Source organism: Pungitius pungitius, chromosome 21 (assembly GCF_949316345.1).
Source record: "Pungitius pungitius chromosome 21, fPunPun2.1, whole genome shotgun sequence".
Classification (NCBI taxonomy): domain Eukaryota; kingdom Metazoa; phylum Chordata; class Actinopteri; order Perciformes; family Gasterosteidae; genus Pungitius; species Pungitius pungitius.
This window is the reverse complement of record NC_084920.1, coordinates 1,719,630-1,744,897: the sequence shown is the minus strand read 5'-3', so window position 1 is coordinate 1,744,897 and position 25,268 is coordinate 1,719,630. Positions and strand designations below refer to the sequence as shown.

General features: G+C 49.2%; 4 protein-coding genes across 15 annotated transcripts; 2 read left to right on the top strand and 2 right to left on the bottom strand.

Annotated features, from left to right (window-relative positions):
- Nucleotide 1: 1 nt before the first annotated feature.
- On the bottom strand, nt 2–5,405 carry luc7l (LUC7-like (S. cerevisiae)). Of its 2 annotated transcripts, XM_037464737.2 has the most exons (11): nt 5,157–5,279; nt 3,754–3,824; nt 2,614–2,708; nt 2,356–2,454; nt 2,005–2,115; nt 1,748–1,891; nt 1,466–1,642; nt 1,229–1,317; nt 1,109–1,138; nt 800–1,003; nt 2–693 (listed from the first exon to the last, which is right to left on the bottom strand). In XM_037464737.2, the coding sequence occupies exons 4-11, from the start codon at nt 2,449–2,451 to the stop codon at nt 582–584; spliced, it is 963 nt and encodes a 320-aa protein (XP_037320634.2). In that variant the 5' UTR covers nt 2,452–2,454; nt 2,614–2,708; nt 3,754–3,824; nt 5,157–5,279; the 3' UTR covers nt 2–581. The 2 variants fall into 2 exon arrangements, with proteins under 2 accessions (XP_037320634.2, XP_037320633.2); XM_037464736.2 differs by lacking the exon at nt 3,754–3,824 and having other exon boundaries at nt 5,157–5,405.
- A 780-nt stretch (nt 5,406–6,185) lies between these two features.
- Nucleotides 6,186–10,452, top strand: fam234a (family with sequence similarity 234 member A). Its single transcript, XM_037464735.2, has 12 exons — nt 6,186–6,474; nt 6,892–7,188; nt 7,272–7,382; nt 7,496–7,678; nt 7,939–8,063; nt 8,198–8,330; nt 8,442–8,568; nt 8,654–8,797; nt 8,912–8,993; nt 9,061–9,213; nt 9,295–9,397; nt 9,485–10,452. Exons 2-12 carry the CDS (start codon nt 6,915–6,917, stop codon nt 9,694–9,696), a joined length of 1,647 nt encoding a protein of 548 aa, XP_037320632.2. The 5' UTR covers nt 6,186–6,474; nt 6,892–6,914; the 3' UTR covers nt 9,697–10,452.
- A 603-nt stretch (nt 10,453–11,055) lies between these two features.
- On the top strand, nt 11,056–12,570 carry LOC119212968 (cytochrome c oxidase subunit 6B1). 7 transcript variants are annotated; one of them, XM_037463869.2, is made up of 5 exons: nt 11,074–11,198; nt 11,296–11,349; nt 11,670–11,783; nt 11,882–11,982; nt 12,364–12,570. In XM_037463869.2, the coding sequence occupies exons 3-5, from the start codon at nt 11,678–11,680 to the stop codon at nt 12,415–12,417; spliced, it is 261 nt and encodes an 86-aa protein (XP_037319766.1). In that variant the 5' UTR covers nt 11,074–11,198; nt 11,296–11,349; nt 11,670–11,677; the 3' UTR covers nt 12,418–12,570. The 7 variants fall into 7 exon arrangements, with proteins under 7 accessions (XP_037319767.1, XP_037319760.1, XP_037319766.1 ...); XM_037463867.2 differs by having other exon boundaries at nt 11,076–11,198; nt 11,665–11,783; XM_037463870.2 differs by lacking the exon at nt 11,296–11,349 and having other exon boundaries at nt 11,056–11,198.
- Nucleotides 12,571–12,661: 91 nt separating this feature from the next.
- Nucleotides 12,662–25,099, bottom strand: LOC119212966 (katanin-interacting protein). 5 transcript variants are annotated; one of them, XM_037463860.2, is made up of 28 exons: nt 24,594–25,035; nt 24,362–24,507; nt 23,140–23,228; nt 22,698–22,873; nt 22,276–22,388; nt 22,090–22,191; nt 21,811–21,942; nt 21,383–21,623; nt 21,016–21,141; nt 20,787–20,938; nt 20,437–20,540; nt 19,981–20,260; nt 19,740–19,877; nt 18,084–18,921; nt 17,074–17,817; nt 16,773–16,981; nt 16,565–16,643; nt 16,277–16,454; nt 15,975–16,140; nt 15,688–15,854; nt 15,537–15,601; nt 15,155–15,265; nt 14,908–15,047; nt 14,715–14,816; nt 14,445–14,605; nt 14,278–14,313; nt 14,001–14,089; nt 12,662–13,899 (listed from the first exon to the last, which is right to left on the bottom strand). In XM_037463860.2, the coding sequence occupies exons 2-28, from the start codon at nt 24,371–24,373 to the stop codon at nt 13,841–13,843; spliced, it is 4,809 nt and encodes a 1,602-aa protein (XP_037319757.2). In that variant the 5' UTR covers nt 24,374–24,507; nt 24,594–25,035; the 3' UTR covers nt 12,662–13,840. The 5 variants fall into 5 exon arrangements, with proteins under 5 accessions (XP_037319757.2, XP_062415984.1, XP_062415983.1 ...); XM_062560000.1 differs by lacking the exon at nt 24,594–25,035 and adding an exon at nt 25,043–25,099 and having other exon boundaries at nt 21,811–22,191; XM_062559999.1 differs by having other exon boundaries at nt 21,811–22,191; nt 24,594–25,036.
- Between the last annotated feature and the right edge of the window lie 169 nt (nt 25,100–25,268).

The window sequence follows — 25,268 nt, the reverse complement described above, 5'->3', positions numbered from 1 at the left end:
GAAGAGGTGGGAGAAATAAGGTTTTAATGTTCTAATATTCACAACTTCAACCTTTTGGTTTTCAATTGGGTTCCTAAAACTTTAACGGGGCTTCATCAAACTTAGTACAGGACCAAAGAAATGTGGAGAGGCTTTAGGGAACTTTATGGTGAAAAGAAATCTTCAGAGGGAGACTAAAAAAAAGAAAGACGTATTGACAGGACGAGGCTCTTCATAACCACAACAATCAGTCGGCCCAAAACATACGCAGATATAATATATTCAGACAGATTCGGTATCAAAAGACCATCAGTTAAAAATAAAGTATGGATGAGTTAGACTTTTTGCCTTGCAGACCATCAGTTGATGTTGGATTCAGACAGCCGCCAGTCATCTGGACGCCAGCTTTTTGATCCATACAACATGTCTGCTATGTGTACACTGGGTCGGCTGCATAAACAGTTTAAACAAAGGAACATGAGGCGGGGGGGGGGACAGACGGGTCAGCGCGAGGACATTATTAGAAACGGACAGACGCGGGAGAGCGAGAGAGACCGCGGGGGGGGGGGTCGGTGTGTGTCGTGACGGATGGAGTTTGGTCCTCACATGTCCACGTCCCTGTCGTCCGCCCGGCGGGACTCTGACCTGCCGTTCATGCCGTCCCTCCTGTCCCGCGACCCGTCTCTGGAGGAGCGCTCTCGGTCCCGGGACGACCTGCGTGACGAGGCGGTGGGTTACTTGGAGAAGCGCGAGTGTGGCACAAGCAGAATATCTACGGTATTCTACATATCAACCAGCAGGAGGCGAGGGCTCGCTTTACTTGTGTCTGGAGCTCTGCTCCTGGCTGTGACGGTGTGCTCTGCTGCGAGAGCCGGATCGGCTGCGGTGCCTCCTCTTCCTCTCCCGCTCTCTCTCTCTCTCCCTCTCCCTGGAGCGGGAGGGCGAGCGCCGCTTCTCCTGCGACTGCGAGCGCCGCTTCTCTCTCGACTGCGAGCGCTTCCTCCTGCGGTCGCGGGAGCGCGACCTGACCGAACACAAAGGGCGACACTTGAGCTTCGGTGGACTGGAGGCGGTGTCTTTAATCACAGCGACTGATCCGGGTCAAACGGGGGTTTCTGGAATAACTTACCTTTTATGCTCCTTGCTCCGGGATCTGGTCCTATGAAATGAATCGGCAAAATGCAAAAACCATGAGTTTAAACAGTTCACTTCACACACAGACGAAATTACTTTAAATGTTTGCACTCACTCCTTCTTCATCTTTTCCTCTTTCTCCCTCTCTTCTCGTCTCTTCAAGCGCTCCTGGTTCCGTATCTCTTGCTTGTCGACCACAGTTTTCTGATCAAAACAAAAACGCATTACAATTAGAGGTACTCCAAACCTCAGGAGGATTTGGGGGGTTCATTGTTTTCACCAATGAACCCCCCAAGTGGCCACGAGATGCACAGGTAACTCATTCAGGATTCTTGTAGCAATGACCGCTCACCTTTAGTTGGTCCAGTTTCTCTCTGATCTGGATGAAGCCCAGATGAAGCTTCCCACCAAAATGGTCAGCCAAGCGACGGTCGTTGTCATGGAGACCAAGGTAGGCGGAGCACACCTCGCACACCCGCAGCTTCTGCTGCTGAAAGCTGGAAGCCGGCATGGAGTTTCTGTACTCTTCCTGAAGAGGGAAAAGATGCATGTAAGGGTTAAATGGAATCGCTGATAAAGGACAAAGCACCAGATCAGAGGGAAACCTCTCCTTCTGCAAGTCCTTCTTCCTCACCTCCGCATCCTTCTTCCTAGTGCGGACCTTCTCCACCTCCTGCAGGACCTTCTGGGCCTCGTCGACGTTGCCCTCCGCTCCGAGCTGCTCGGCCTTGGCCAGAAGCTTCCCAATTTCCTCATTCAGCTCATGAACCTTCTCCGCCTGCGCACAGTGGAAAACACAGTTGACCTGCACCTTTCCCCACAACATCTCACTCAAGCGCACACCACACGCTGGATGGACATGTTAAGGTCATACATAATCATCACACCAACCTTTGCTGCCACCTCAGCACTGATCTCTTCTTGAGTCTCGGCCAAGCGCTTCTTGGCCAATTCTGTCCTCCGGTCGCAGTCGGCAATGAATGACTCCAGGTGATCCACCGCCTTTGGCAAGGTGAAAATGATTTTATTTAAGCGTGCATATGTGGTCTAAAACATGGCAGCAACTCGGGCAGTTATTAATTATTATTAATACAAATAATTGGCTTTTAAACACATGATCTTTATACTTAAAGCAACAGCAAGTATATTGTTGTGTCCCCGCCAGACCTAAACCGGATCCATGTGCTTCCACATACGTCTAGGATATGAACAGCTGTAATATTTATTGCAGGAAGCACTTACGTCGAGCTCAAAGAACAGATCTCTGTCCTTGGAAGCAATTTCATAGTCTGCCCGAAGTGCGAGGTCGTGGATCTTTGTGCACTCTCCCAGGTCCATACGCTATCACAAAAACAAAAGCACACATGACCCAACCTGCACCAACTCAAGTAAAATATCTATTTACGATTACTTGCGTCACATAGTTTAGTTTCTCTTTATCACGGCCTTTTAATTATATCACGTGAAATATAAATGTGGTGTCATTTGGAGGCCACTTACGGTTCCAGACAGGATGTCATGTGGACAGCAGTTTAGAAGATGACTCTTGCAGACCCGCTCGTCGGAGAACTTCACCCTCTGTCGCGTCTCATCCCCTGAAACAGTCCAAAAAACAACCAGTGAGAAAGACCTCACATATTTATCATCAGGGGCGAGGTAACCAGTGCTTTAATATACAGGAGCGTCATCATACAACACGTGTCACTAAAACTGCATTCAAGGATTCTGTACCCACCTAAATGAGTGAAAGCAATTCTTTTATTTTCAATTGTCAACGTTTTACATACATTTCATTTGTATAACATTGCTTACTAATAATAACTCCTGTGTTTCCGCTGGACTGTGTTTACGATACATTTATGTGTCAAGATTAAAGAAATAAAATAACATGTGGCTCTTCCTCTTATTCTTGGTGCTTACCGTACCCCAGCCTCAATGAAAATATGGCTTAGAACCTTTAACTGGTCATAAGGCTAAAAAGGTCACAAAACAGGTGAATAAATATAAACTTGTATTTGAATTAACGTGTGAACAGGGGTACATTGCTTTTGTAATGGTTTCATTACATTTGAATGCATAAGACTATTCAGGGAAGATGTAAACATTTCAGACAAAAGGTTCCAGCCGAGCCTTTTACAAATACAAAACAAAAATATAAAAGAAATCCAAGGAAAAAAATTAGTTTATACACACTGCGATCTCCACCACATACTGTACCCTTCTGCATCTCCAAGACCTCAGCTGCAGAATTTTAAACCCGCTGTAGAAAAGTATAAATGGGAACAGTTTTCTTGCCCATACCTGTAGTAAGAAGTTGGGAGTCATACACAAGTCAGATTGTAAATGATGTGTGCCACGTTTTTTTTCTTCCCTTTCTTCGGTGACTGCTAAAACTGCCTTGTGAAAACACCGAAAACTGAGAACTGCTCCTTTGGATTCTGCGCGATCAGACGTCTTAGCTGAAGCTGCTTAATACCACCCCAAATGGTAGAGCTAGTGTCACTGAAGATGTACCCATTTGGGTGACTTTAAAAAATAAAAAAACTTAAAAAAAAAAAAAAAAGCTAAAATAACTTCCGGAAGGTAAACAAATGGTTTGGATATTCATCATAACAGCTTTAAAAATTATGTGTGACTCACGGCTCGATGAACATGAGGCTTTTCTGCAACTCCTTTGCAGATTGTTGTAGGCTGGCAAAGATACACTGAACCTTAATGAATAAAATAAAGGGGCCACAATTGTTCAGTTTGTATGCAACAAATGTATGGGAAGAATTTGATATCAATCTCATCACACATACACCCACAAACTCACAACACAAAGTCATATTACTGTTGAGATCAAATGATCAACTTATTAAACGAAATCCACAGTTCCATTCAATTAACTGTCAGGATGAACCTCTACTTTATAGAATAACAGGGCAGCAATACGCTGTCACGTCTACCCATGGAAATCAGACACAACAGCTGGGTTACCTCTTAATGTTTGTATCCAATTTGCTGAGAGCAATTACTAAAATGGTATTTTCACAAGTCAGATTGCTTTTAAAAATCACCGCTATTAAATTAGCAGGAAAACAGCTTTTTAAATTAGACTTATACATTGAAATGCCAAGGACATTGTGTTCCACACTTAACGTCCTTTAGCCTCACTTCGTTACCATGTTCATTGGGTTTATTCCAGACGTCAGTCAAATATTGTACTTTTTACTCCTTGCATTTAGTTAACTTGGATTGTTGATCCGATGATGATTTTCCAATCAAAACATACTATCCACTTGCAATGCAAGTTAGGAAGCACATTTCTAAAAAGCTGTGATAAATGAGCTAGCTACCAGTTGATAACCAACAGTATGTCATTGGTCAATATACTGCATATTAAAAGTTTTACTTCATCTGGCAAGATTTAAGCACGATTTAGCTGATCATGCTCGGCGAGTTTTACTATAGAACGATTATAGGTACAAGACCTTGACTTCTATAGATGTGAATATTGTTTAACAATATTGATCTCTAGTTGACATCGATGACCATTTTTATCGGCGTTCTCCCATTATAACGGGGTCCATCGAATGTATTTGTTGAGGAACGTTTGAACACTTCATTAAGAGCTTATGGTCAATTCAGCAATAACTGACAAACACAAGGGTGTTCGTTCAATGTCAATGTAACGCAGTGGCTTTTTTGCCATCATTGGTTACAACCCAGTAAATGCTATGGATTAATGATATCGTGTAAACTCAATGTTAGATAGCTAAGTTAGCTATGGCTACCATGCTATCTAAAGCTAGAAATTTCGTAAATAGGGACTTGGAAACTCACCATTAAAATTAAGCTGACGTTAAATGGATACAAACATTAAAGCCGAACGTCAATCCGTAGAAGCTACATGAATCTCACCTAACTGCATTTTACACAGCCCTCTGCAGTACTATATCCATTCATGCAGGCCTGCCATCACACACCAACACAAGCCAGCCGCAGCAGTGGCTCCATCTTGGCTAGCTAGCTAGCTCAGCTAGCATGCAACAGCAACTCACCATCCCTCGCTGTTCCCATGAGCTGGTCGAGCAGCGCTCTCATTTGAGCCTGGGCAGACATGGTGGTGGGTCTTCCGTCGACAGCGTCGTGTGATAGTAAGCAACTGAAAACAGTTCCTTAGTGTTTTCTATCAAGTTATCGATTATTTATTCGTCAAAGCATCCCCTCTCGCCCGCTTTTCTCTGTTTCGTGGACTTGCCAGCTTCCGTTTTACTTAAGGGAAGTGACGACAGCGACAGGCCCTTTTTTGAAAGTTTTCGTTCGCTTCCACGCCAAAGGGCGGGATATCGAACGAGGGCCAAGAAACGACCAATCGTAACGTTTCCGAACTAGTGAATGAACCAATCAGAGTGACTTGAACCCAACGCATCCATACAACGCAGCGACCGGAGCATACGGTTTCCCCGGAAGCCGAAAAGGCCGCGCCCCTTTTGCTGGGAACAAAAAACGACGATACGATAGATGTCAATGACGTAATCCACTAAAGCAAAGGTCATGTGTATTATTTGTGGAGCAGCAATCGACCAATGGGGAGAAAAAGGTGGGACAGAGGGGGATAAAGGGCAGCTATTTATATCGTATTCAATAGTGTTACTTGGAAAGGTATTTGAAGCAGGAGAACAAAAAAATTAAATTGTTAAGAAAACCCCTCATCTGAGAAAATGACGGGTGAATGAACCTTCATTGAAAAGGCGTGATCATAGGAAACACAAGTTAGGATACCGTTAACTATTTTAAGGAACAAAGTTACTTTTTTCATAGGAGGTGCTCTTATACGTCTAGAGTGTAAAACAAGTAGGATGAACTATATGCTAATGTGCACACATCTATGTTTATTTGTTTAGTTAATTGTGGAGGAAAGATGTAACCTGTCATTCAGCCTATGTAGCCTTTTAACGAGACAGCGCGTGTCTGTGCCCGCAAGGGGGCGTGATTTTTAACAGCCGTCGCCACCCTGGAGTTAGGGGCTCTTCGCCCTCAGTGTACTCTCTCAGGCAGCACTACCGTTGTCTCTGGAAGCTCCCATTACCCATATTTATTTTTAAGGTTGAGGTTTGGAGAACATTTTATGTTTTGGTTGGTGTTTTAGTTGTTTTTATTGTTTGTTTACCGCTTTGGTGTCTATGAACATTCACACAAAGCAGAGACGGCTCTGCCTGAGATATAACCTCAGGGCAACAAAAACCCCTATTGCGGTGTACCTGAGATTTGTTAACGCAGCTGAGGATGACGGGCAGCTCTGCTAATGTGCTTCCTGGCCTTCTACCTGTAGTTCGCCACCACAAGTGACCACTAAAGACCACAGTGGGGAGTAAAGTAAGACTTTTTGTTTACAAGCGTCTTCATTTGAGCGTCAAATGGTGTTTTTTTCCCGATTCCCGTAGTCCTTCTGCCGCGAGGCCTTACGCAACTTGGTGCTAACTTCTTAATAGTTAGCAACAAGTGCTAACTAGTCAACTAGTGTTTACTAACGGACTGTCAACGGTGAACTCTCCGCGCCAAAGGTAAACGGGAATATTTATCCAACGTCGACCCACACGGATATCCCGTCTTTCTCGGGCTAACCCGTTGCTAGCTAACAGCTTTGACCGTAAAACCAGCTTGTGAGGAGCCGGGAATAACTGGACTGACACCCACTGCTGCCTTCAGTCCCACTGTTCACCTGCTATGCCTTTGCACGAGGACTTTGGTGGAACGGGGTTTTCACAGTGAGCTCCTTTCCTCGCCGAATAGATCTGTAATGCACTGAGGCGAGCATGGAGACCACGGGCAGCTCCACCGAAGGCGACCCTCTGAAGGCCGGGGAGGATCAGGCGGAGACAGGAATCGGGCCCCCCGTAACGGAGCTGAAGAAGAAGAAAAGTTGTAAGGAAGTCTTGGGTTTCTCCAAACCCAACCATTGGCGAACGGCAGTCTTCTTCTTCTCCCTGTTCCTCTGCCTCACCATAGTGTTTGCCTTCTCATTCATCATCCCCTGTCCCGTCCGACCACAGTATCTCAGCACCTGGAACAGGACTTTCTCTGAAGCAGGTGTGTCATATTGTGTCATTTCCACTGCTTGGTTGTGTTTTTATTGTTTGAGTGACTTACCTTTACCTCCTTGTCTGCCACAGTGACCTATGACTTCTTAGCTATTGAAGACGCAAACAAAGACAATGTGATGGATGTCCTGTTTGTCCTCAAAAACACAGAAATAAGTCTCAACAAAACTTGTACTGATGCAGGTATGAAGTGTTATTTTGAATCAGATTTATTCATTAAATCAGGAAGATTGATCTTCATTTAGTGGATCGAATTACATTCTCTAAGTAATTCGGGGGTGCTCTGTGTTTTCCAGGTCTTCCCTCGCCGTGTGTGTTCGTGTTGGCAGTGGCCGGGACGGATGGAGAGACCCTGTGGGGGCGCCCGCTGGTCCCCGAGTTCCACTGGGCCCAGTGTGGTCTGGATGAAGAAAAGGGCAGAAGCTGGCACTGCCTGCTGTCCCATTCTGACCAGCTCACAGCTGTTGACAAATACACTGGTTGGTTGACTTATCACTCTGTATTGTATATAATATCAAGGAATTACAGATCTATGCAAACATATTTTCTACAGTTTAAGTAGGTTATCAAAAACAATGTGAAGATGTTGGCGCCTCTGTGTGTAAAGGTTTATGTGATGTGCAGGTTGAATTTGATCTAACTATTCAAACAAGGGTATAAAGTAACTTTCTTATTTTCTTCTAAAATCAGCTGTTTTTAGTGAGATTGAGAACTCCTTTGCTGTCTGCTGTGTCTACAGGTGAAATCAAGTGGCAGCAGCCTCGGCCTCCCGGTCTGAACAGCACTGTCCCGGTTCTTATTGTCCCAGATCTGGATGGGGACAAGGTCAGCGACCTGGCTCTGGTGGCATCTGACATGACGCAGGTAATCAATCACCAGTGATTTTTTTTTTTTTAAACTTGCCTTGCTTCCTGTTAACGGCGTGAGGATTCTGTCACATTGTATTTTTGAGTTTTCTTCCACGATGATGATTTCTGTGTCTGGCGTCATACCTGCAGACTCGGCTGGCATTCCTCTCAGGGAAGACGGGGGTCCAGATAGGGTCCACGGTGGTTCTTGACACCCTAGAGAGGGCCAATCATCTTCTCCATTGCAATACCGACGGCTCTTACTATGTGCTATTACAAAAAGGTTCGTTTCGTAAACAAGCTTTGACATGATTCACAACACGTCATCGAAAACGACGTATGACACACACACTCCCACTGGATGGCGGTAGTGAGTAATCTTGTGCCCATCCAGACTCTGGCTTGTACGGACTGGGTCTGTGGAGGATTGCTGCAAAAGCCGGCATGAAGGAGAGCCTCAACAAGGACAAACGGTGGGAGAAGGAAGCCAACGCGACATCTGGCCTTGTCCCCATCTATGAGTAAGAAGCAGAAGAAAATGTTCCTGGTTATCATTCGCTTTAACATCTTAAGCTTCTGTTAATATTGATTCATCCCTTTTTGTAGGTCCGATCCAGTGAGACGAGTTCTCAGAGTAGGACTAACCGGCTGTGCACCCAACCTGCTGCTGGTGACTGCCAACGGGCTGGCCTTAGTGGATGGGAAACACCTGCAGCTACTGTGGAGATTCAATACGAGCACAATCCTCAGGTAACTGTTTGATTTATTCATTGTCTTCAGAGAGCGAGGTGTACCGCTTCATGGCAGAGGATCACATTCTGCAGTCAAAACTCAAATGTGTCTCCTGTGTGTTCCTTTGTTCAGCGAGCCGTCCTTCGGCCACTTCAACAAAGACGATGTCCTGGACGTTGTGGTCGAGGAGGATATCGGCAACTACACCAAGAGGGTAAGACCGCTGTGCAGCTCGCGCGGGGGAGGAACCTGCGAGTCACTCACTCGCTGCGTGTCCGTAGGTCCTGATTCTTGACGGGAAGTCGGGTGGTTTGCTGTGGCAGGTCAGCCTCCTGGCGAGTCCCAACTCGCCCAGACCCGCCGCCATACACACCATCAACTCCTTCTCGGTCTTCATGTTCTGGGGCGCGATGCCCTCACAGGCCAACTCGTCGGTGAGTACGCCGCCTGCATTGAAAGGTGCACGTTGACGGACGCGCACTGAAAGCTAACCGGGCTCAAATGTTTCTTTCCAGGAACCGTTTTTAAGTGATCGTCATTCTTACCTGCTCCACCCTCTCTACTCTGGAGTCCTCCTCCAATCCACCAACGTCATGGACCACATCATAACCTTTCATGGTGCTCATTATTTTTAACTCGTCTTTCAACAACGCGCGAGTCCAGCTCTGGGTGTGACCTGCGTTTTTTTTTTTCTTTGTATCTCAGCCACTCTGCTGGAGAACGGACGCCACGCCGCCTACATCCTGCTGACGGGGGCCGGCGCGGAGGGAGCCGACGGCACCGTGGTCCTCAGCAAGCGAAAGATGAAGCAGGACGTCCAGGACAGCCGAGTGATCCACATCGGTGCCGGCGGCAGCGCGGCGACCAGCGAGGAGATCCGAGACGCCTTCGGGCGGCTCCGCTTCAGCGATTGGTGAAAGGACGGCGTGTAGAGTTCATCCTGCCCCGCGCGGGGGGGGGGGGGGGGGGGGGTCGAAACCAAAGTGTGTACCCGAGCCCTGCTTCCCAACTGCTGACAACCAAAACATCCTTTGGTGTTTAGTGGGTTGAGCTAATTTGACGGAGCTCTTCCATTCTGTTCTCAGACTTTACTGCTCACTTTACTACGTGAGGCCCAACACGTCGGCTCCGTCCTGCTGATTTAGTTCCTGCCTTGCGGCACCGGTTCAGTAATGCGATGCTCTTTTTTAGTTTAATTAGAGAGGCTGGATAATCATTTGAATCTCTGCATCTTGGTCACACCGTGCTTCGACAGCAGCAGGTGCTGGTTTGAGGGATATTTTGAGTGACAGCAGTCTAAAAGGCACAATCCTGGGGCTTTTCTTTTGGTACCTTTTTAACAGGAAGATGTACTTGTGGTTACACTATGCTGACACTGTGGTTACATTTATTTAATCACGGGATCTGTTCGTCATGTTCGTGGTCAATGTTACGGTTGTCGATAATCACTTTGCGTTTTATCTTTTTCAATCCAAGATGCTGTAACTCGTTTTGCTGTTTAATTCACACGGAGGTAACCTCCACCTTGAGGTTGAGGCTGTCCTTAGTAGTTATATTATATCGGGGTTTTATTCCGGTGATTTGTTTTGCTACAGGTTAATGTGGTGAACCTTAGGATCACAGCTGACGTTTCTCTTGATTTATTTTGAGCAATATTAAACTATTTTAAAATATCTGCCTTTGTGTTTATCTCTCAGATCTTTGATTGGAGGAAATACCCAGGACTTATAGCAAACAAATTAAAATATCATGACCGTGGTATCGGTCTGCTCAGAAAATGTTCTTGTATTGGACTTCATGGAGATGTGGTGTTATGAACTTCCAGCTGAATAAACCCCTTAAATTTAATCATATTAAATAGATACACGATATCTTGACCTGTAAAGACAAGCTTTTATTTACTCTGTCAAACAATGAAATACGTCCCGGTTGCTTCTAACATTCCTTTTCAAGGACGTCTTGGTAAGTGCACAGCAGCAGACATGCGCAGTGGGACGCGCGGCCGGTCCGTGCACATGTGGAAGGCGGTCACGTGTCACACTGTACAGCTGAGCTATTTTCCATCCCGTGAATGAAGTTTGAAACTCGCCCCCCCCATGGAGCCCCTCACGTGACCTGGCGGCTGCGGGGGTCGGATAAACTGTTTCATTCCTTCAATGTAGACTTGTAACGTGCACGCGCAGCTGCCGTTCCCCAATAAAACTCCAAAACGCGGAGCACACCTGTGTGCACGCGTGTGTGTGTGTGTGTGTGTGTGTGCGTGCGCGCGCGCTCCACGTCCGACCCGCGTCCGCCATGCCGCCGCGATCATCCCGCACGACCGTCTCTGCGCGGGCACGCTGACATCCCGTGCGCGGGCACGCTGCATATCAGTGGAACGCGTTCACCGCCCGGTGTGAAAGTCATTTGGAGCGCAAAGGTAACACCTTTTACCTGTTTAATATCTCCGAGGACAAAACTATTTCATTAGAGCACGTGAGTCTTTGACCGAATGTATTTGATATATTGTTGATTAGGAGAGAATTGGTTATCAATACACTGAGGATCATCCATTTCTATTTGAGATACGGGTGAGTCACTACATTACCAGAATGTTGACTTTAGCTCCCTCCTGATATTTAATTCGCGTATTGCTTGTTCGTGTGAAAACGAAACAGGAAGTTAGTCACGTGAAAGGAGAAATACCATATCGATCCGACACTAAATCGCTTTATTCCACACTTTGACCACGTGTATTTGATAAAATAATGATAATACTAATAAAGAATAAGGCTGCAGCACCCGGGTCAGGTCTCCACACCTGAGACCCATAACGCACAGGTGCGTGCGTGTATATTAGACCGGTGGAAGTGACATCATGTGCTCTCCGTGGACGCGGTCCTCAGGACAGGAGACAACATGGCTGAGGACATTCAGGCCAAACTTGAGAAATATCGCACGGCTCCCTTTGATGCCAGATTCCCCAACCAGAACCAGACCAGGAACTGCTGGTCCAACTACCTGGGTGAGACTCGCATGCCGGGGGACAAAGACAAACACGCTGTGCCATTATTTTCAAATATGAATGAAATGTCTTTTTTTAAACGTATCTGCTTGCTTCAGACTTTCACCGCTGCCAGAAGGCCCTGGAGGTCAAAGGAGCCGACACGGCTCCCTGCGAGTGGTACCGCAGGGTCTACAAATCCCTCTGCCCCATGTCCTGGGTACGCCGGCTTCTCTCTCATCTCAACCGTTATTTTTTAATGAGAAATATCCATCCACAAAGACACAAGCAGGTGGAGCCGTGCGTCCACCTCTCGCTGAGAACCAAAACGAGAGCCGGTTCGGTCCAGATTTGGAAATTAGCCCTTTAAACAATTTTCAGCCCAAGACCAGTGCAGGAAGGTTCAGACACCTTTTAAGGCAAATCACATTCTTTAAAGTCCTACATCAGAAAGAAACTCTTTTGACCATTTAATGTCATTTCCTCTGTAGGGTCTTTTATCAAATAACAGCGGCTCCTATTCTCAAGCTTTGTGACAGTAAACAAATAAACCCTCCCTGTGTCCTAAAATAAGCCTCCTTATCAAACGATGTCCCTTTAGGTCCAGAAATGGGATGATCAGAGAGAAGAGGGGAACTTTCCAGGAAAGATCTGAGACTTCGTCTTCAGACCAGAGATGAAATCGGTTTGGAGACCACGTGGTTCCGTCCCCACCTTCCAACTGCCGTCGCTGCGACCTTCAGCTGACCTTCATTCCTTATTGTAAGAACTGTAAAACAGATTCTGCATTAAACTATCAGGAAATATATGTGTGTGTGTGGATCAGTGTTTTTTTTCTCCTCACAGTGAGAGTACTTTAAGGACAGTTTATTTTGTGTTTTAATTTTATTCATTTCAAATAAGGCTACATCAAATATACATATTTAATAAAGATTAGAAAAATAAATATATCAAAACAATAGGTGTCACACATACAATTCAGCCTCCACCCTTCAGGGCAGCACTGAGTAATAATAATAATAATACAGGTATAATGACCACTTGGACACGCTGAAATTAAATACAGAAAACTCCAATCACTCCCATCATGAGGAATGAAATATAACGGGGCTCAATGAAGCAGTAAAACTCAAAATATCTAACATTTTATGATGCTATTAGCTAAGCTTCCCATGCAACAAGTTAGTAAATATTGAATGACTGAATAGTACAACATTGACTAAGTAATATAGTGACGGTAGAATCCGATGAATCCCTTTTAACGATCAATCTTCTCAGCTTGAGGTAAGGTTATAGTATTTGCATATTAGAAGTTGCCTGTTAACGAGTATACTCAAAATCTAGTTTGGCAAATGTAGATATTTTCTTTCTATTTCTAACCTAATTCTCAAAGAGCTTTACTGGCTCATGAAATGTTTGCCTCCATAAAAGTTTAATAAAACTTTGATTAAAGGTCACTTTTTTTTTCCCTACCTGATGAAAAGCAGAAAAACCTATTTTTTTGAAGCCAAAATCGATCTTTCAAGATTCAAGTGTGTGGAGCTTAGTGTCCGTTCAGGTTCAAACGTACAAAAATCGGACCTTTTTCCAACGACAAGTGTTGATATAAATCTTTGAAAAGGGCGAATTGCACTTTGCCGAGTAAAACCGTGTAAATACATCAGCCCACAGATATAAACCCTCACCAGATAGAAATAAGTGTCTGCATAGCATTACCATTGGTGCACTGGAGGGACTGGTTCCCATTAGAGCCGTTTGTCTCAAACCATTCATCAACAGCCACATCCTGATGAGGCCTGGGAACTTTCCATCAGTATTTGCACGCCACAAGCAGCATTTAAATATGCAGCACAGAAGTCACATTAGCAGCCACGTATATAGTGTTAAGCACGAGGCACAATAAAGACTGATAAAATGCAGCCTCGCCGTGGGAGGGGCCGCTGCATAACGTGGGTGTGGGAGGGGGGCCGGCCCAACCATAAAGTGGAGTCCTGTGTGTGTGTGTGTGTGTGTGTCCTCTTCGGCGTGGACCTCGCAAGCCGCTCGGCTCTCAGTACCTCCCTCTCAGTTCTGCTCTGTCAGTACCTCCTCTTTCCGGGTTTCCCCCCCTCGGTCATGCAGGTTTTCGGCCGAAGAGCTGCAACGTGGGGAGGAGAGGGGGGGGGGGGACCAATGAGGCTGGAGAATTACCACACTGAAATGTGCCTCGGGTCCATTCCTGATGCTCCCCGGACTCACCTGGGTCGGCTGCCTGCTGCTTCTTCTTGTTGTGATGGACGATCTGATTCTCGTTGGTCATCTTCACGTCCTGGTCCTCCACATAATTGCTGCAACACACCGAGGACACGAATGAAGACGCGGTCGCGCCTGTGAATCGGGCACCCGAGGAGGAGGAGGGCTGACGGGGGCAACAAGGTCAAGGCCTTGAGGGCAAAGACGGAGCGCGGCAGGGAGGGCGGGGGCAGGTGGCTTTGAGGGATCGACCACAGGGAGGCGCTGACGCTACGTCACTTACTGTAGGTGGTGGTGGTGGTGTCTGCTGCCACGAGGGCTGAGGTGGAGAAGAGAACATCTCTGTTCAAAACTCTAAAAGTCGAGCCGTCACTTTCTCCCTCATAGACGAGTGACTTGATACTACGAGTGAACACGTCCACCTGCCACTCACAGAGCCGACTGACGTACCTGACGACGGTGTTCCTCTCGCGGTGGGCGATGCAGGCGTTGTCCGTGAACAGGATGGTGTGGTACGGCGCCGCCGCCTCACAGGTGGGCAGGATGCCCCTCGCCACGTGGCCCACGCAGTCCAACACGCCGTTGTACACCAGCAGGTCGTCCACCAGCAGCTGCACACACACACACACACACACACACACATTGCTTCTTGAGGTCCAAAAAACAACAACAAAAATACCCAAACAAAACGCCGTCTCATCAGCAGACAGAGCGGCTCACCCCAAACTCCTTCACCCCCCTCTGAGGCGTCTTGGAGTAGTTCCACAGCTTGATCATGGACACCGTCACTGGCTGGTCGAAGATGACGTACACGCGGTTCACCTGAGAGGAAACCAACCAATCCACATCAATTTGGGCGGGAAACTCCGCTCGCTGGTGGCGCTGACGGCTGGATTCTCTCCCGTGTCCTCACCAGTCCGGGCAGCACCGGGGACAACCACATGCACCTCCCGTCCGAGGTGCAGTTGACTCCGGCTATTAACTTGTCCGGAGTCCTCACGTCCCCGCTCACGTTGTCCAGCACGTTCACGCTGTCTGGAAAGGCAGCGATGTCTTGTGGACAGAACGTTGAGGAGCAGACACAAAGCTTTTGTGTGTTTTCTAGTTAGAGAAGAGCGCTTCGCTTCGATTTTAAAAGGCAGATTTCACGGGGGGGATACTGTTGTCGCTGAGAGCGATCTTCTCGTGGTTCTGGTCGTAGAACTCCAGGCCGTTGAGGCCGATGTAGTACGGGTCTCCCCAGGTGGTCAACAGCTGCAGCTGAAAGATGACTGATGGGTGAAGGTGAAGGAAAATGACAACATGAAACTCCCACGCAGCAAACGGTCCGTCTGTGTCCACATCGATTTAACCTCCACTCTGGATGTGAACTTTGAACTTTATCTCTTGGACACACAGCCTTCATCTTTAAATCAACGTGAGAACAAATCCTACATCTCACATGAATATTTGACGATAGAAAAGGAGTCATTAAACAAATGCATTCATTTGAACAAATCCAAAGATTCAATAACAACAACCATCTAAAGCATGTTGGGATACACCCGCAGGGCATGATGGGAGCTTCATAGTCCATGCTGGCCTCTTCTGGTTTCTTAGAGCGTGCTCTGCGTTAGAGAGGACAACATCACAAATGAGGAGGCGTAGTTCTCTCATGGAATCACATCAGGGATTCATAATAAATGGCTCCTACCTGTGGAAGTTCTCTGCAGTCCTGTCGTCTGTGGGCGTCTGGAGGAAGTCGATGAAGAGGATCTCCTGGGCGAAGTCAAAGTGACAGTTGCCCGGTCCTTTCCGGATCAGGAATCCCTCCGCTGGGGAGACGGCGACATCGTCCATGAAGACATGGACGACCTTCACCTGAACCGAAACAACTGGAAGTTTTATGTGTTTCTGAAAGTCTCCTTCGTGTTAAATCCCAAATCTTATTTTACATGGATTGATCTCTGGCTCCACCCGAGGCACCGAAAAGTGTCTCACCCCTCGGTAAGAGTCCTCGGGGGACTTGTTGTAGTTCCAGACACGGAGCCCAGCCACAGTCTGGGCCTCGGGGAACGTCACCTTCAAGGTGTGTGGCTCCCCGAAGGAGAAAGGGATCAGCCACATGTTGTGGTCATCGGTGGTGATGTTGTGGCCGTCGATGAGCCTGGGGGGAAGAAAACAGACATGGAAGACTGCAGCAGGCATCACAATCACCTGACCAGCCTTCTCTCTGTGGTTGGAGGACGTAATGATGCGTTGTTCTACCGGTGAGACAGAGTACTGAACGTCAGGCTTATTACTTATCGAGCGAGCGCACGTCGTCCTCGTAGTCCGGCAGGTCGTTGAGGTCCCGCGGAGAGGCCGCCATCATACCGAGGTCTACAGGCAAAGCCTCTCCATCCGTCCCCACCACCTCCAACCCCGTAAGGCCCATGTAGTGGGAGTCGCCCCAAGTGAGCAGCAGCTCCAGTCTGAGGCCTGCAGAGGAGGAGGAAGAGGAGGAGGAAGAGGAGGGGCACCGTCGGTAAAAGCACCCGAGCAGCAGAGAGGTCGTCGTGGCGACGGCGGGATGCGGATCGTCTACTCACACTTTCCGGTGTACGTCCCGGGAACAAGCTCCATGTTCTCCATGGACAGACTCACCGTGGGGTTGAGGAGGAGTTTTAACTGAGACAACACGTGAACACAATGGATGGAATGGAACAGAATTTGGGGTCTTTATGTCATCGCTGTCAAAGGTGCAAATAAGGCCTCCCCCCCCCCCCCCCCCCCCCCCACACCGCCGCCTGTGCTTACTTTTAGGTCTTCTTCTCGGAAGCCGGCCTGTGTGAAGGGTCTTTCCTCCCCCTCTCCATCAGCGGTGCGCGGCCTCTGCAGCTCCTCCTCCGCCGCGCGGCTCTCGGGGCCCTCGCCTTCGCCGAGGAAGGTTTCGTCGTAGCGAGACATGGCCTCCAGGATCTCGTCGTCGGTCGTGAACAGGATGGTGTCGCCGAACTGGTCCAACTCTGAAGTGACGGGCCGAGCGAGAGGAAAAAAAGGGGACAAGTTAATCAAAGCGCCATTAAAAACATGCGTCGCCGCCGCCGCGTTCAGGTACCTCCGGACAAGGTCCCAGAAGCCTTGGCGATCTCGCCCCTGAAGATGCACCTTCCGTCCAGCAGCATCTCCACCTCCCTCACCCCGCGGAAGGAGTGAATGCGCGACTTGTTGTAGTTCCACACGCGGATCATGGCCACCTGGAACGGCGCGCCGAAGTCCAGGAAGACGGCGTGGCTTCGCCCCGGGGTGAACGGCGCCAGCCACAGGTGCATGTCGTCCTGGGTGCGGTTCACGCCGTCGATCAGGTTGGTGACCACGCGCGGGTCCTTGCCGTAGGCGGGGAGAACGTTGATGTCCGGGGGGTCGGCGCGGATGCGGGCGGGGCGCAGGGGCTCGCCGCTGGAGCTGAACACCTCCAGGCTGTTGAGGCCCACGTAGTGGCGGTCGCCCCAGGTGGACAGGATGTTGAGGACCAGCCTCTGGCCCCGCGGCAGCACGGGGATCTCGAACTCGTCCTCGCGCTCGTCGAGGCCTTCGCGGGTCGCGGCGGAGGCGGCGTGCGGGCTCCCGGGCGCCGTGGAGGGGTTTCCCGGGACTGGGGGCGGGGCGCGGCCCTGCCGCTGGAGGAACTCGTCGAAGATGTCCCCCTCGAAGTCCATGTTGGAGATGCGTCCGCGCTGGAATTGGTTGAACTTGGTGAGAGAGTCCCAGGACTCCATGAGGGTGTCGTCCTGGTGGCTGTGCAGCGGGCCCAGGGGGGGGCACGGCCTCCTGCTCGGGTTCCCCAGGGACATCGGCTCCTCTGGAGAGTAAAGGGAATCCTTTTAGGACTCTAAAGTTTAACTCTAACGTTTAGCATATAAACATCTCATCTATCTGGTTATTTAATGACTAAACCCACGTAACATAAGACTGTAACAGGTAACATGTCCCTTAGCAGGTTAATAAAAGTAGTTTATTCTTTTGTAGGCTGGCAAATTAGAGGATTATAATTGAAGTCTTGCAGAGACGATTTCAATGAGAACATTACGGATCAGTTAAGATGGTGTAAGATGTGGGAGGTCCCACCTGTGTTTGACAGAACAGAAGCTCCGTGCTGCTGCTCCTCCGTCGGCCTGGCAACCACGGCGCAGCTTCGGAAGGAGCTCCTCCGCCCGCTCACGGGTCGGTCCGGCTTCTGCTCGCCGAGCTCCTCCAGCAGCTCGCCGCTCGGGTCCAAAGAGTCCGCCTTCCACTGACCCCCGTTGGCCGTCCTTTCGATCGCCCTGCACACTCGGCCCGGGTTACACGGCAGCATCGAGGATGACGATGACGAGGAGGGGGACGAGGAGGGGGGCGGGGCGGCGGGAAGGTTGGGCTCTGCCGAGTGCTGAGGCACCAGCCACCGGGGCCGCTCCCTGCTGCCCTCGCACCCCTCCGGAGCTCCTCGGGTCAGCGGCTGCAGCCACTGGGGGGCCACGCGGGACGCCGACGGCTGGGTGGTGACCGTCTGCTCCTCCTGCCGCAGACAGAGGGGCTCCTCTAAGACGGACAGGTCAAAAGAGCGTCTCTGGGAGGAGGAGGACGGCGTGACGGGAGGGAGCGGCGCGTGTGGTTTCTCCTGCGTGTCCATCATGGCCTGGCCTGCGTCTGGCGGCTGCTGACTCCAACTGTGGTGGTGGTGGTGGTGGTGGGTGGTGCTGCCCTCCACTGTCCTGTCCTCGTGGCGCTCGGGGCTCGCCCCCCGTAGATTGTGTCCTGAAGACACGGGGCTGGAGAACAAGGAGTCTGACAGGTGGAAGTCCTGGAGGTCGATGGTGGTGCTGTAGTCAAACACCTGGCTGCCGCAGCCCTTCTCCAGCTCGCCTTCGAACACCGAGGTGCTGTTGAGGTACAGCTTTATACGCCGTGCACCGATGTCTAGATCCTGGAAAAACACAAACACCACTTTACAAATAAAAGAAAAAAAAAGAAACATTTGACTTATGCTACAGAATGCCTTTGTTTAGGGTTTGGATATCTGACATCTACACAAAAATAAAAAAGGATTTGGGGTTTAATTGTATGACAGGGAAATAATGGGCATTTATGCACAACTGCATTAAAAAAAATGCAGTACTTGAGAAATGTCATTAATATACATTTGATCCATTCAACCACTATTTAGCATTTTCACACATAAAAAGTCACGGCTCCTGTGAAGAAACTGCTAAAACACAACTCAAATGTACTAATCTCCTACACAATCTAAATGTAGGTGAACCTCTAAGCGCTTCCCCACTAACAGCTCCTTACCTTCCAGCTTCAAAACCTCCACTAACTCTGGAAAGCTGTGGTGACACAGAGAAGACATTTTACTCCTCTGAAGAGCATTGAGACGCTGAAGCCCACGTTTCCCCCGACACTAATCTCCTCTACGGCTAATCTCTCCCTGTTCCACATTTGGACCGAGTGACCGGCAGCCCAGCCAGCCAATGCTAAAAGACAACCCCCCCCCACCCCACCCCACCCCCAGCCGACGGAGCCACGCCAATACATCTCCCTGCATTATAGCGACCATTATAGCACCAGCATGTTGGATTTTAAAGGCTCTATTCCTACAAAGCGGGGAACTGAATAATCTCTGCACTTGAGCAGCGGACCAATCAAAAGCTGTGAAGGACAGGCGGCCCTTCCATTGAACAGATGTTTATTTCTCATAATCCACTAATCCCTCGCGAGACAAAGAGAAAGAAAAGCACATACATTGAGGCTTCTGTTGTAGTTCCAGATTCTTATGCGAGAAATCCCGAAGTCTGGGGAGCGCTCGGCGTTCCTGATGATGAAGTAGAGCTGGATGGGCGGGTGGAACGGACACGTCCACATGTGGCGCTCTTTGGTGGTCTGTCGAGAACAAAAAAAAACCACATACTCGTCTACTGGGGTAATGAAATGAAACCCGGGTCATGACTTATGAGCTGGCTGTGAAAGGGTCCAAACGGCTCACCTTCGTCCTCCCGTTGACGAGCGCCCCCAGGTTCCCGGGGCAGTCGGCGTTCCTGACGTCGAGGTCGTGGGGCGACACGAACAGCTTCTTGTTTCCGGGGCCGAAGAACTGCAACTCCGTCAGCCCGACCTGCAGCGCGTTCCCCCAGTTGGACAGGATCTCCATGGTGACGTACAACGCGGGGGTGACCTCGGCGCAGTGACCTCCGGCCCTCTGGGAGGCGCTGAGGCTCGGTGCTGCTTCCAGTTTCTCCAGCGCCTTCAGCAGCTTCTGCTGTTGCCTGAACGCAAGGGCGACATCCTGAGCTCCGTCGGCCGCTGCCCTCGCCTCAGTGGTGACAGGCGGCCGAGCACATTTCTTAAGAGGTCAGAGGTCGCAGACGCCATACATTTCCGTAGGGCGGCCCCTGCTTGGATGACTAAGTCTGTGTCTGGGTGCAATGTGCTGTCAGCTTACCCGGGGCCCATGAGCGTGATCCTCTGCATGGCCGCAGTGACTCTGCTCTCATTGTTGTGGTTGTGCACTAAGCCATTCATCACCATCATCTGGTGTCCCCTGCCCTGGATGACGAGAAAGCAACGTGGAGGAGTCAGAGATCCATGCGGTCGAGGGGCGGAGTTTCCATGCAAGCAAAATTCATACTATTATCAATCGGTTTAAACCACACATATCATTTTGGGTAGGACAAAATACCAGGGCATCAAAGGCCTTTAAATGAGCACAAAACAACTTTATAGAAGAAAGGGGGTTTTAATAATTAGTGGGCTGAATGGAGCCAGAGGGGGGACGGCGTGGGGGAGGCGCACCGTGTTGCGGTTGAGGAGCTCAGCAGGCTGCACGGGCTCGTTTTCCCTCCGGATGGCTTGGCGCACCCTGCACGCCGTCTCCTCCGGGTCCCGCTCCTCAGCAGGAGCCTTCCTGGCGCCCGACAGGGGCCTCTCCGCCCGACCCCGTGGCCCTTTGGCGAGAAATTAGAATCGTCATCCGACGGAGCGGAGCGTCTACGCATTTCCATTCAAGAGACTCAGCTCTTACCCTCCCAGCTTTCTTTGGAAGGCGGCCTATCTAACGTTTTGCTCTTCACCAACAGGGGCTTGCTGGGTATAAAGGTGTCACTGTGTTCCTTCCTCTTTGCAGACAGAGAGCGTTCAATCTTACGACCTGGAGAAAAATCAAAACTGAGGATGTTTTCATTTTAGGAAGATGATATGACTTTGCAGGCATGGCTGGCCGCCATATTGGCACAGACAGCTCACCTTCTTACCTACCCTCCATGTGTGCACGTCAGTGCTGAGGAAGCACACAGGAAGGAGATACAACCACTCTGCGCAATTAAGACTTCCCCCTAAAAATCAATAGGAATGTAGCTATAATAATAATATAAGTGGACGCTAAGGCCTACCTTTAGGCGAGGGTCCAAAGTCCAGCACGATGAGGTTTGAGGAGTCAAAGCGGCTTCGGGCGGCGCTGGGCGGAGCGTCGGAGGAGGACTTGGAGGAGGAGAGAGGCAGCCCCAGTTCGTCCAGGCTCTCTGCGCTTTCCTCCCTCTCGATCTGCTCCTCCACCCACTCCTCGTCCGACTCCTCCCCCGCCGAGCCCCGGTGGCTGCGGCGCATGCTGACCTCCAGGCTCCGACGCAGGACCTGGTTTACAGAAAGGTCAGCGTTCACGCCGTTATCACTCAAACGACTAACCGCCGCAACACGTGCGCGCCGGCGGTTTCCCTCGATCTGTGTGACATCCACGGAGGAAACGCCACAAATCCAGATGATTCGCATCATCACCTTGACGCCAGGAAATAAAACCGTACGTATTCGTTCTTCCGCTCACCTTCACTTCTTCGAGGTTGAGAAGAACCTTCTCACTGTGCTCCGGATTTGCTTGGCCTCCTTGGCTCTCGTGCCTGGAGCTGAAGGAGGGCGAAGCCTTGCAGGAACTACGAGGCGAGCGTGGACTGGAGTTCTGTGATTTTAAAAAAGTGAATAGTAATAAAGGGAAATGGAAGAGAGGGAGAGATGCCAAGTAGAAGCGGCGGCTGCGACTGACACAAAGCTCCGCCCCCTCAAAAAAAAGCACCCACACAGACAGTGTGACATGTCTTGACTCTACCTCCATGTCTACGCTCTCATATGGCTCAAAATCCTCAGAGTAGCGCTTCTCTGGACAGATGTGCAACCGTGGTCCTTCCTCGGTGCAAATTCTGACCGAGTCCTGCATACCACAAAAATAAGACATTTAACGTGTGTCTTCGCAGGAAAACATTTAAATGAATGATGTCAAGTTAGAAGCCCCGACCTGCACCCATTCTTTCCTCTGGACCTTTCCGGGGGCAGTGTGGCTCCTCTTCCCGCCCGTCTGCTCCGGATTGCGACGGTCTCCAGTCAACTGGTGGCCGCTTCGGCAGACATCTGCCGAGGATGCAGGAGCAGGGAGGAGTAGGGAGGAGCAGAGGGGAGCAGAGAGGAGTAGGGAGGAGCAGAGAGGAGCAGAGAGGAGCAGAGAGGAGCAGGGAGGAGCAGGGAGGAACGTGAGCGGGCCGCTTCGATGACAGAAGCTACAAGATATGAGTAACGCGAGTACGAGGTGCCTTCCTTTCCTGTGAAAAAAACAATTCCTGCTGGAATTCAAAGTTTTCCTCTGCTCATTAAAGATGGAATAAAATAATGAGCTTATATATAACGCTGCTACCTTTGAGTGTGTGTAGGTCTTTGTTTTACCTGCTGTACTCGCAGGTCTCCAGGCCGGCGAGGAGGTGACACACTTTTGCTTGGAGCCCTTGGGCTGCTTCCTACTGGCTTCAGCGTTGGCGCCGTTAAGATAAATGGAAAAGCCCTGCTCCAGCTGCTCCAACTCGATCTCCCTGGAGTCCTTGATTTGAAGGCGCTTCAGGATCCTGGGGGGGGGGGGGGGGGGCAAAGAAAGCGGCTGACTACATCGAATTCTGGCCAACGGCGGATCACACGTTTGTGATGGCTAACGTTCAACATTCTGCACTCAGAGGAGGAGGCCAAACATTTTAAAGCATTTCGGACTTTTACCCACTATTTGAGTTTATCTCAATGCATAGAACCAGTCGGTGCTCTTATTAGGGAGGGATTTCCGTGTCTCCTCTGTGAAAACTAATTTGCTAATCTCCAGCAGCGTGTGCTCACACTTCACCTGTTTTTATGCTGGAGGGCGATTAAATATTCATCCAGGGTGTTGTCCAAAGCAGAGGACAGCTTCTCTCCTCGGCACTTCTTACTCTCCTTAAAGAACAATGGCATCAGTATACACACACACACACACACACACACACGATGCAGAGTCAGAAGAGCCGACATCAGCTATTTGAGGAAAACAGCATACACTATACATCCCATCGTTGCACTAGCACTCACAATCACGGACTACAATCGATATCCACTTTATTCTGTACATCACAAAATGCAAGCAAACAACTTGCTGCTCCGGTCTCCTTGAGTAAATAAAACAAGAAAACAGCTAATGGAACGTGGCACGATGTTACCGTTACACGACAGATAGACGAAGCATACTTGTGTAACCGGCGATGTAGTTATGTGCCAAACGGGCCGGTTTGATCATCTGTGAATCCCTTTACATCTTTCTGCTCAATAACACTCCAATTTCTTGGATTTTTAGCTCTGGCTGAGGATCTAGTTTGTGTGTGGTGAGATCAGATTTAATGAATGCTGACTTTTTATTTTTAGATGGCATTGGCGAACAGCGAGGACAGCAAAAAGGCCCTAAGTAGACACTTTTATGAATCCATGCCATGATAAATTCATGCTCTACTAAATAAGGTAGTGCTAGCCTGGTGGAACAAAAGGGACTAAATCTTATAATAACATGTCATTGCATAATACATAAAGCATAGCTCTCTCAGAGAAACTAGCGTTGACGATACGTCTCACAAATCTACGACACCGATCAAACTAGCATCCCCTAAAATGTAATTTAAGTCGAGATTGATGAAGAACCCGACCCTTTGCGATCTAAACACTGCTGGACTCAATCTAAACGAAGCCATCCACATTAAAACAGATGTTGGCCTCCTTCATTCTGCAACGCGTCGTGGTGTTCACAAGTCTTGGAAGGAGCATCAGTTGTCTGCTTCACACAGTCACCTACAGCTCATGCCATTCCGTTTCCACAAATCAGCATGCAAGACGAGCAAGGAAATCAGAAAGCCCTTACTCAGTGTCTACAAGTCAACTAGGCTACAGCATCTGCCAAGAAAGGTGTGGTGAATAATAGAAATGACTTGTTAGTGACAGAGACTGGAGAGAAAACTGCTGTACAATACGACACGCGATGATGCGTTCGCTGCACCGGAAAACAGAGGACTTTTGAGAGTGACAGGGCAATATGGGTCGCTTACCTCGTTATCCATCGTGTAGCTGCAGATAGAGCTGTTCCTATAATAATAAGCCTATCCCATATTGTGGAGGAGGTCGGGGGTTCTGCAAAGATTTCATTGAAATCTGTGTTGAGCGGAGGGAGCGCGGAGGAGAGACCCAAGGTTACCTGTGACATATGGAACATGCATTATGCCGAATGCAGTTCCATTAAAATGGAGCATTCAGCAGCAGATCAAAACACACAATACCCACGTTATTCCAGATGTTATTAACACCAGGCTTACGCCTTCGAGGCGGCCGAACCTGACGTTTCGAGCGGGGTGTTTACAGATGTGTGGTACGGTTAGCAAATCACATGGACGAATGTGACAATAACAGCAAACACGCGTAAACAGTCCTGACGGTTAACGCGACATTGTTAGCTGACGCTAGCATGGCGGGGTAACGGTTTATTGCGGTTTGTCTGCGGAGGTTAGCTTGTGGCAGACACCTCGTTAGCAAGCGGCTAGCATAGACGCTAACAACAAACACACTCGCCAGTTAGCCTTAGCATGTATTAAACAAATCAAATAAACACAAAAATTGCCTTTAGCGCTCATATTTTCACACGCGTCCTGGTTCGAATACGTATTATAAATAAACTATCTGTCCTTGTAAAACTACACTTTGTTCGGCATTAACATTGAAATGAACGAGTTTACCTGTTTTCTCATGTGCCCAGTGAGTGGTGTTGGTGAGTAACCAGGACAGCTGTCCACCAATAGGGAGAGCAGCCTTGGTGTTAGACACGCCCCCAGCCGCATCGGTGCTAGCCACGCCCCCAGCCTGCCGCTTCCTTCTGCAAGCCTCCACGAAAACTTTTGCTGCAAAACAATCCTCCAGCAGCATGTCCTTCATTACTTTAGATTAAAGATAAATCATAAGTAA

What these genes read in the sequence shown, in the direction of transcription:
- LOC119212966 (XM_062560000.1), bottom strand. An exon ending in CTTTGGACCCTCGCCTAAAG is followed by an intron (nt 21,142 to 21,382) that starts GTAGGCCTTAGC and finishes ATTTTTCTCCAG; the next exon opens with GTCGTAAGATTGAACGCTCT. An exon ending in ACTACAACAGAAGCCTCAAT is followed by an intron (nt 18,922 to 19,739) that starts GTATGTGCTTTT and finishes GTGTTTTTCCAG; the next exon opens with GATCTAGACATCGGTGCACG.
- LOC119212968 (XM_037463870.2), top strand. Translation starts at nt 11,678, where the DNA reads ATGGCTGAGGACATTCAGGCCAAACTTGAGAAATATCGCACGGCTCCC. An exon ending in CTGCTGGTCCAACTACCTGG is followed by an intron (nt 11,784 to 11,881) that starts GTGAGACTCGCA and finishes TGCTTGCTTCAG; the next exon opens with ACTTTCACCGCTGCCAGAAG. An exon ending in CCCTCTGCCCCATGTCCTGG is followed by an intron (nt 11,983 to 12,363) that starts GTACGCCGGCTT and finishes ATGTCCCTTTAG; the next exon opens with GTCCAGAAATGGGATGATCA.
- fam234a (XM_037464735.2), top strand. Translation starts at nt 6,915, where the DNA reads ATGGAGACCACGGGCAGCTCCACCGAAGGCGACCCTCTGAAGGCCGGG. An exon ending in CTATGTGCTATTACAAAAAG is followed by an intron (nt 8,331 to 8,441) that starts GTTCGTTTCGTA and finishes GTGCCCATCCAG; the next exon opens with ACTCTGGCTTGTACGGACTG. An exon ending in CCACATCATAACCTTTCATG is followed by an intron (nt 9,398 to 9,484) that starts GTGCTCATTATT and finishes TTTGTATCTCAG; the next exon opens with CCACTCTGCTGGAGAACGGA.
- luc7l (XM_037464736.2), bottom strand. Translation starts at nt 5,217, where the DNA reads ATGTCTGCCCAGGCTCAAATGAGAGCGCTGCTCGACCAGCTCATGGGA. An exon ending in CATGGGAACAGCGAGGGATG is followed by an intron (nt 2,709 to 5,156) that starts GTGAGTTGCTGT and finishes GGACTGTTTCAG; the next exon opens with GGGATGAGACGCGACAGAGG. An exon ending in ATCTGTTCTTTGAGCTCGAC is followed by an intron (nt 2,116 to 2,355) that starts GTAAGTGCTTCC and finishes ACCTTGCCAAAG; the next exon opens with GCGGTGGATCACCTGGAGTC.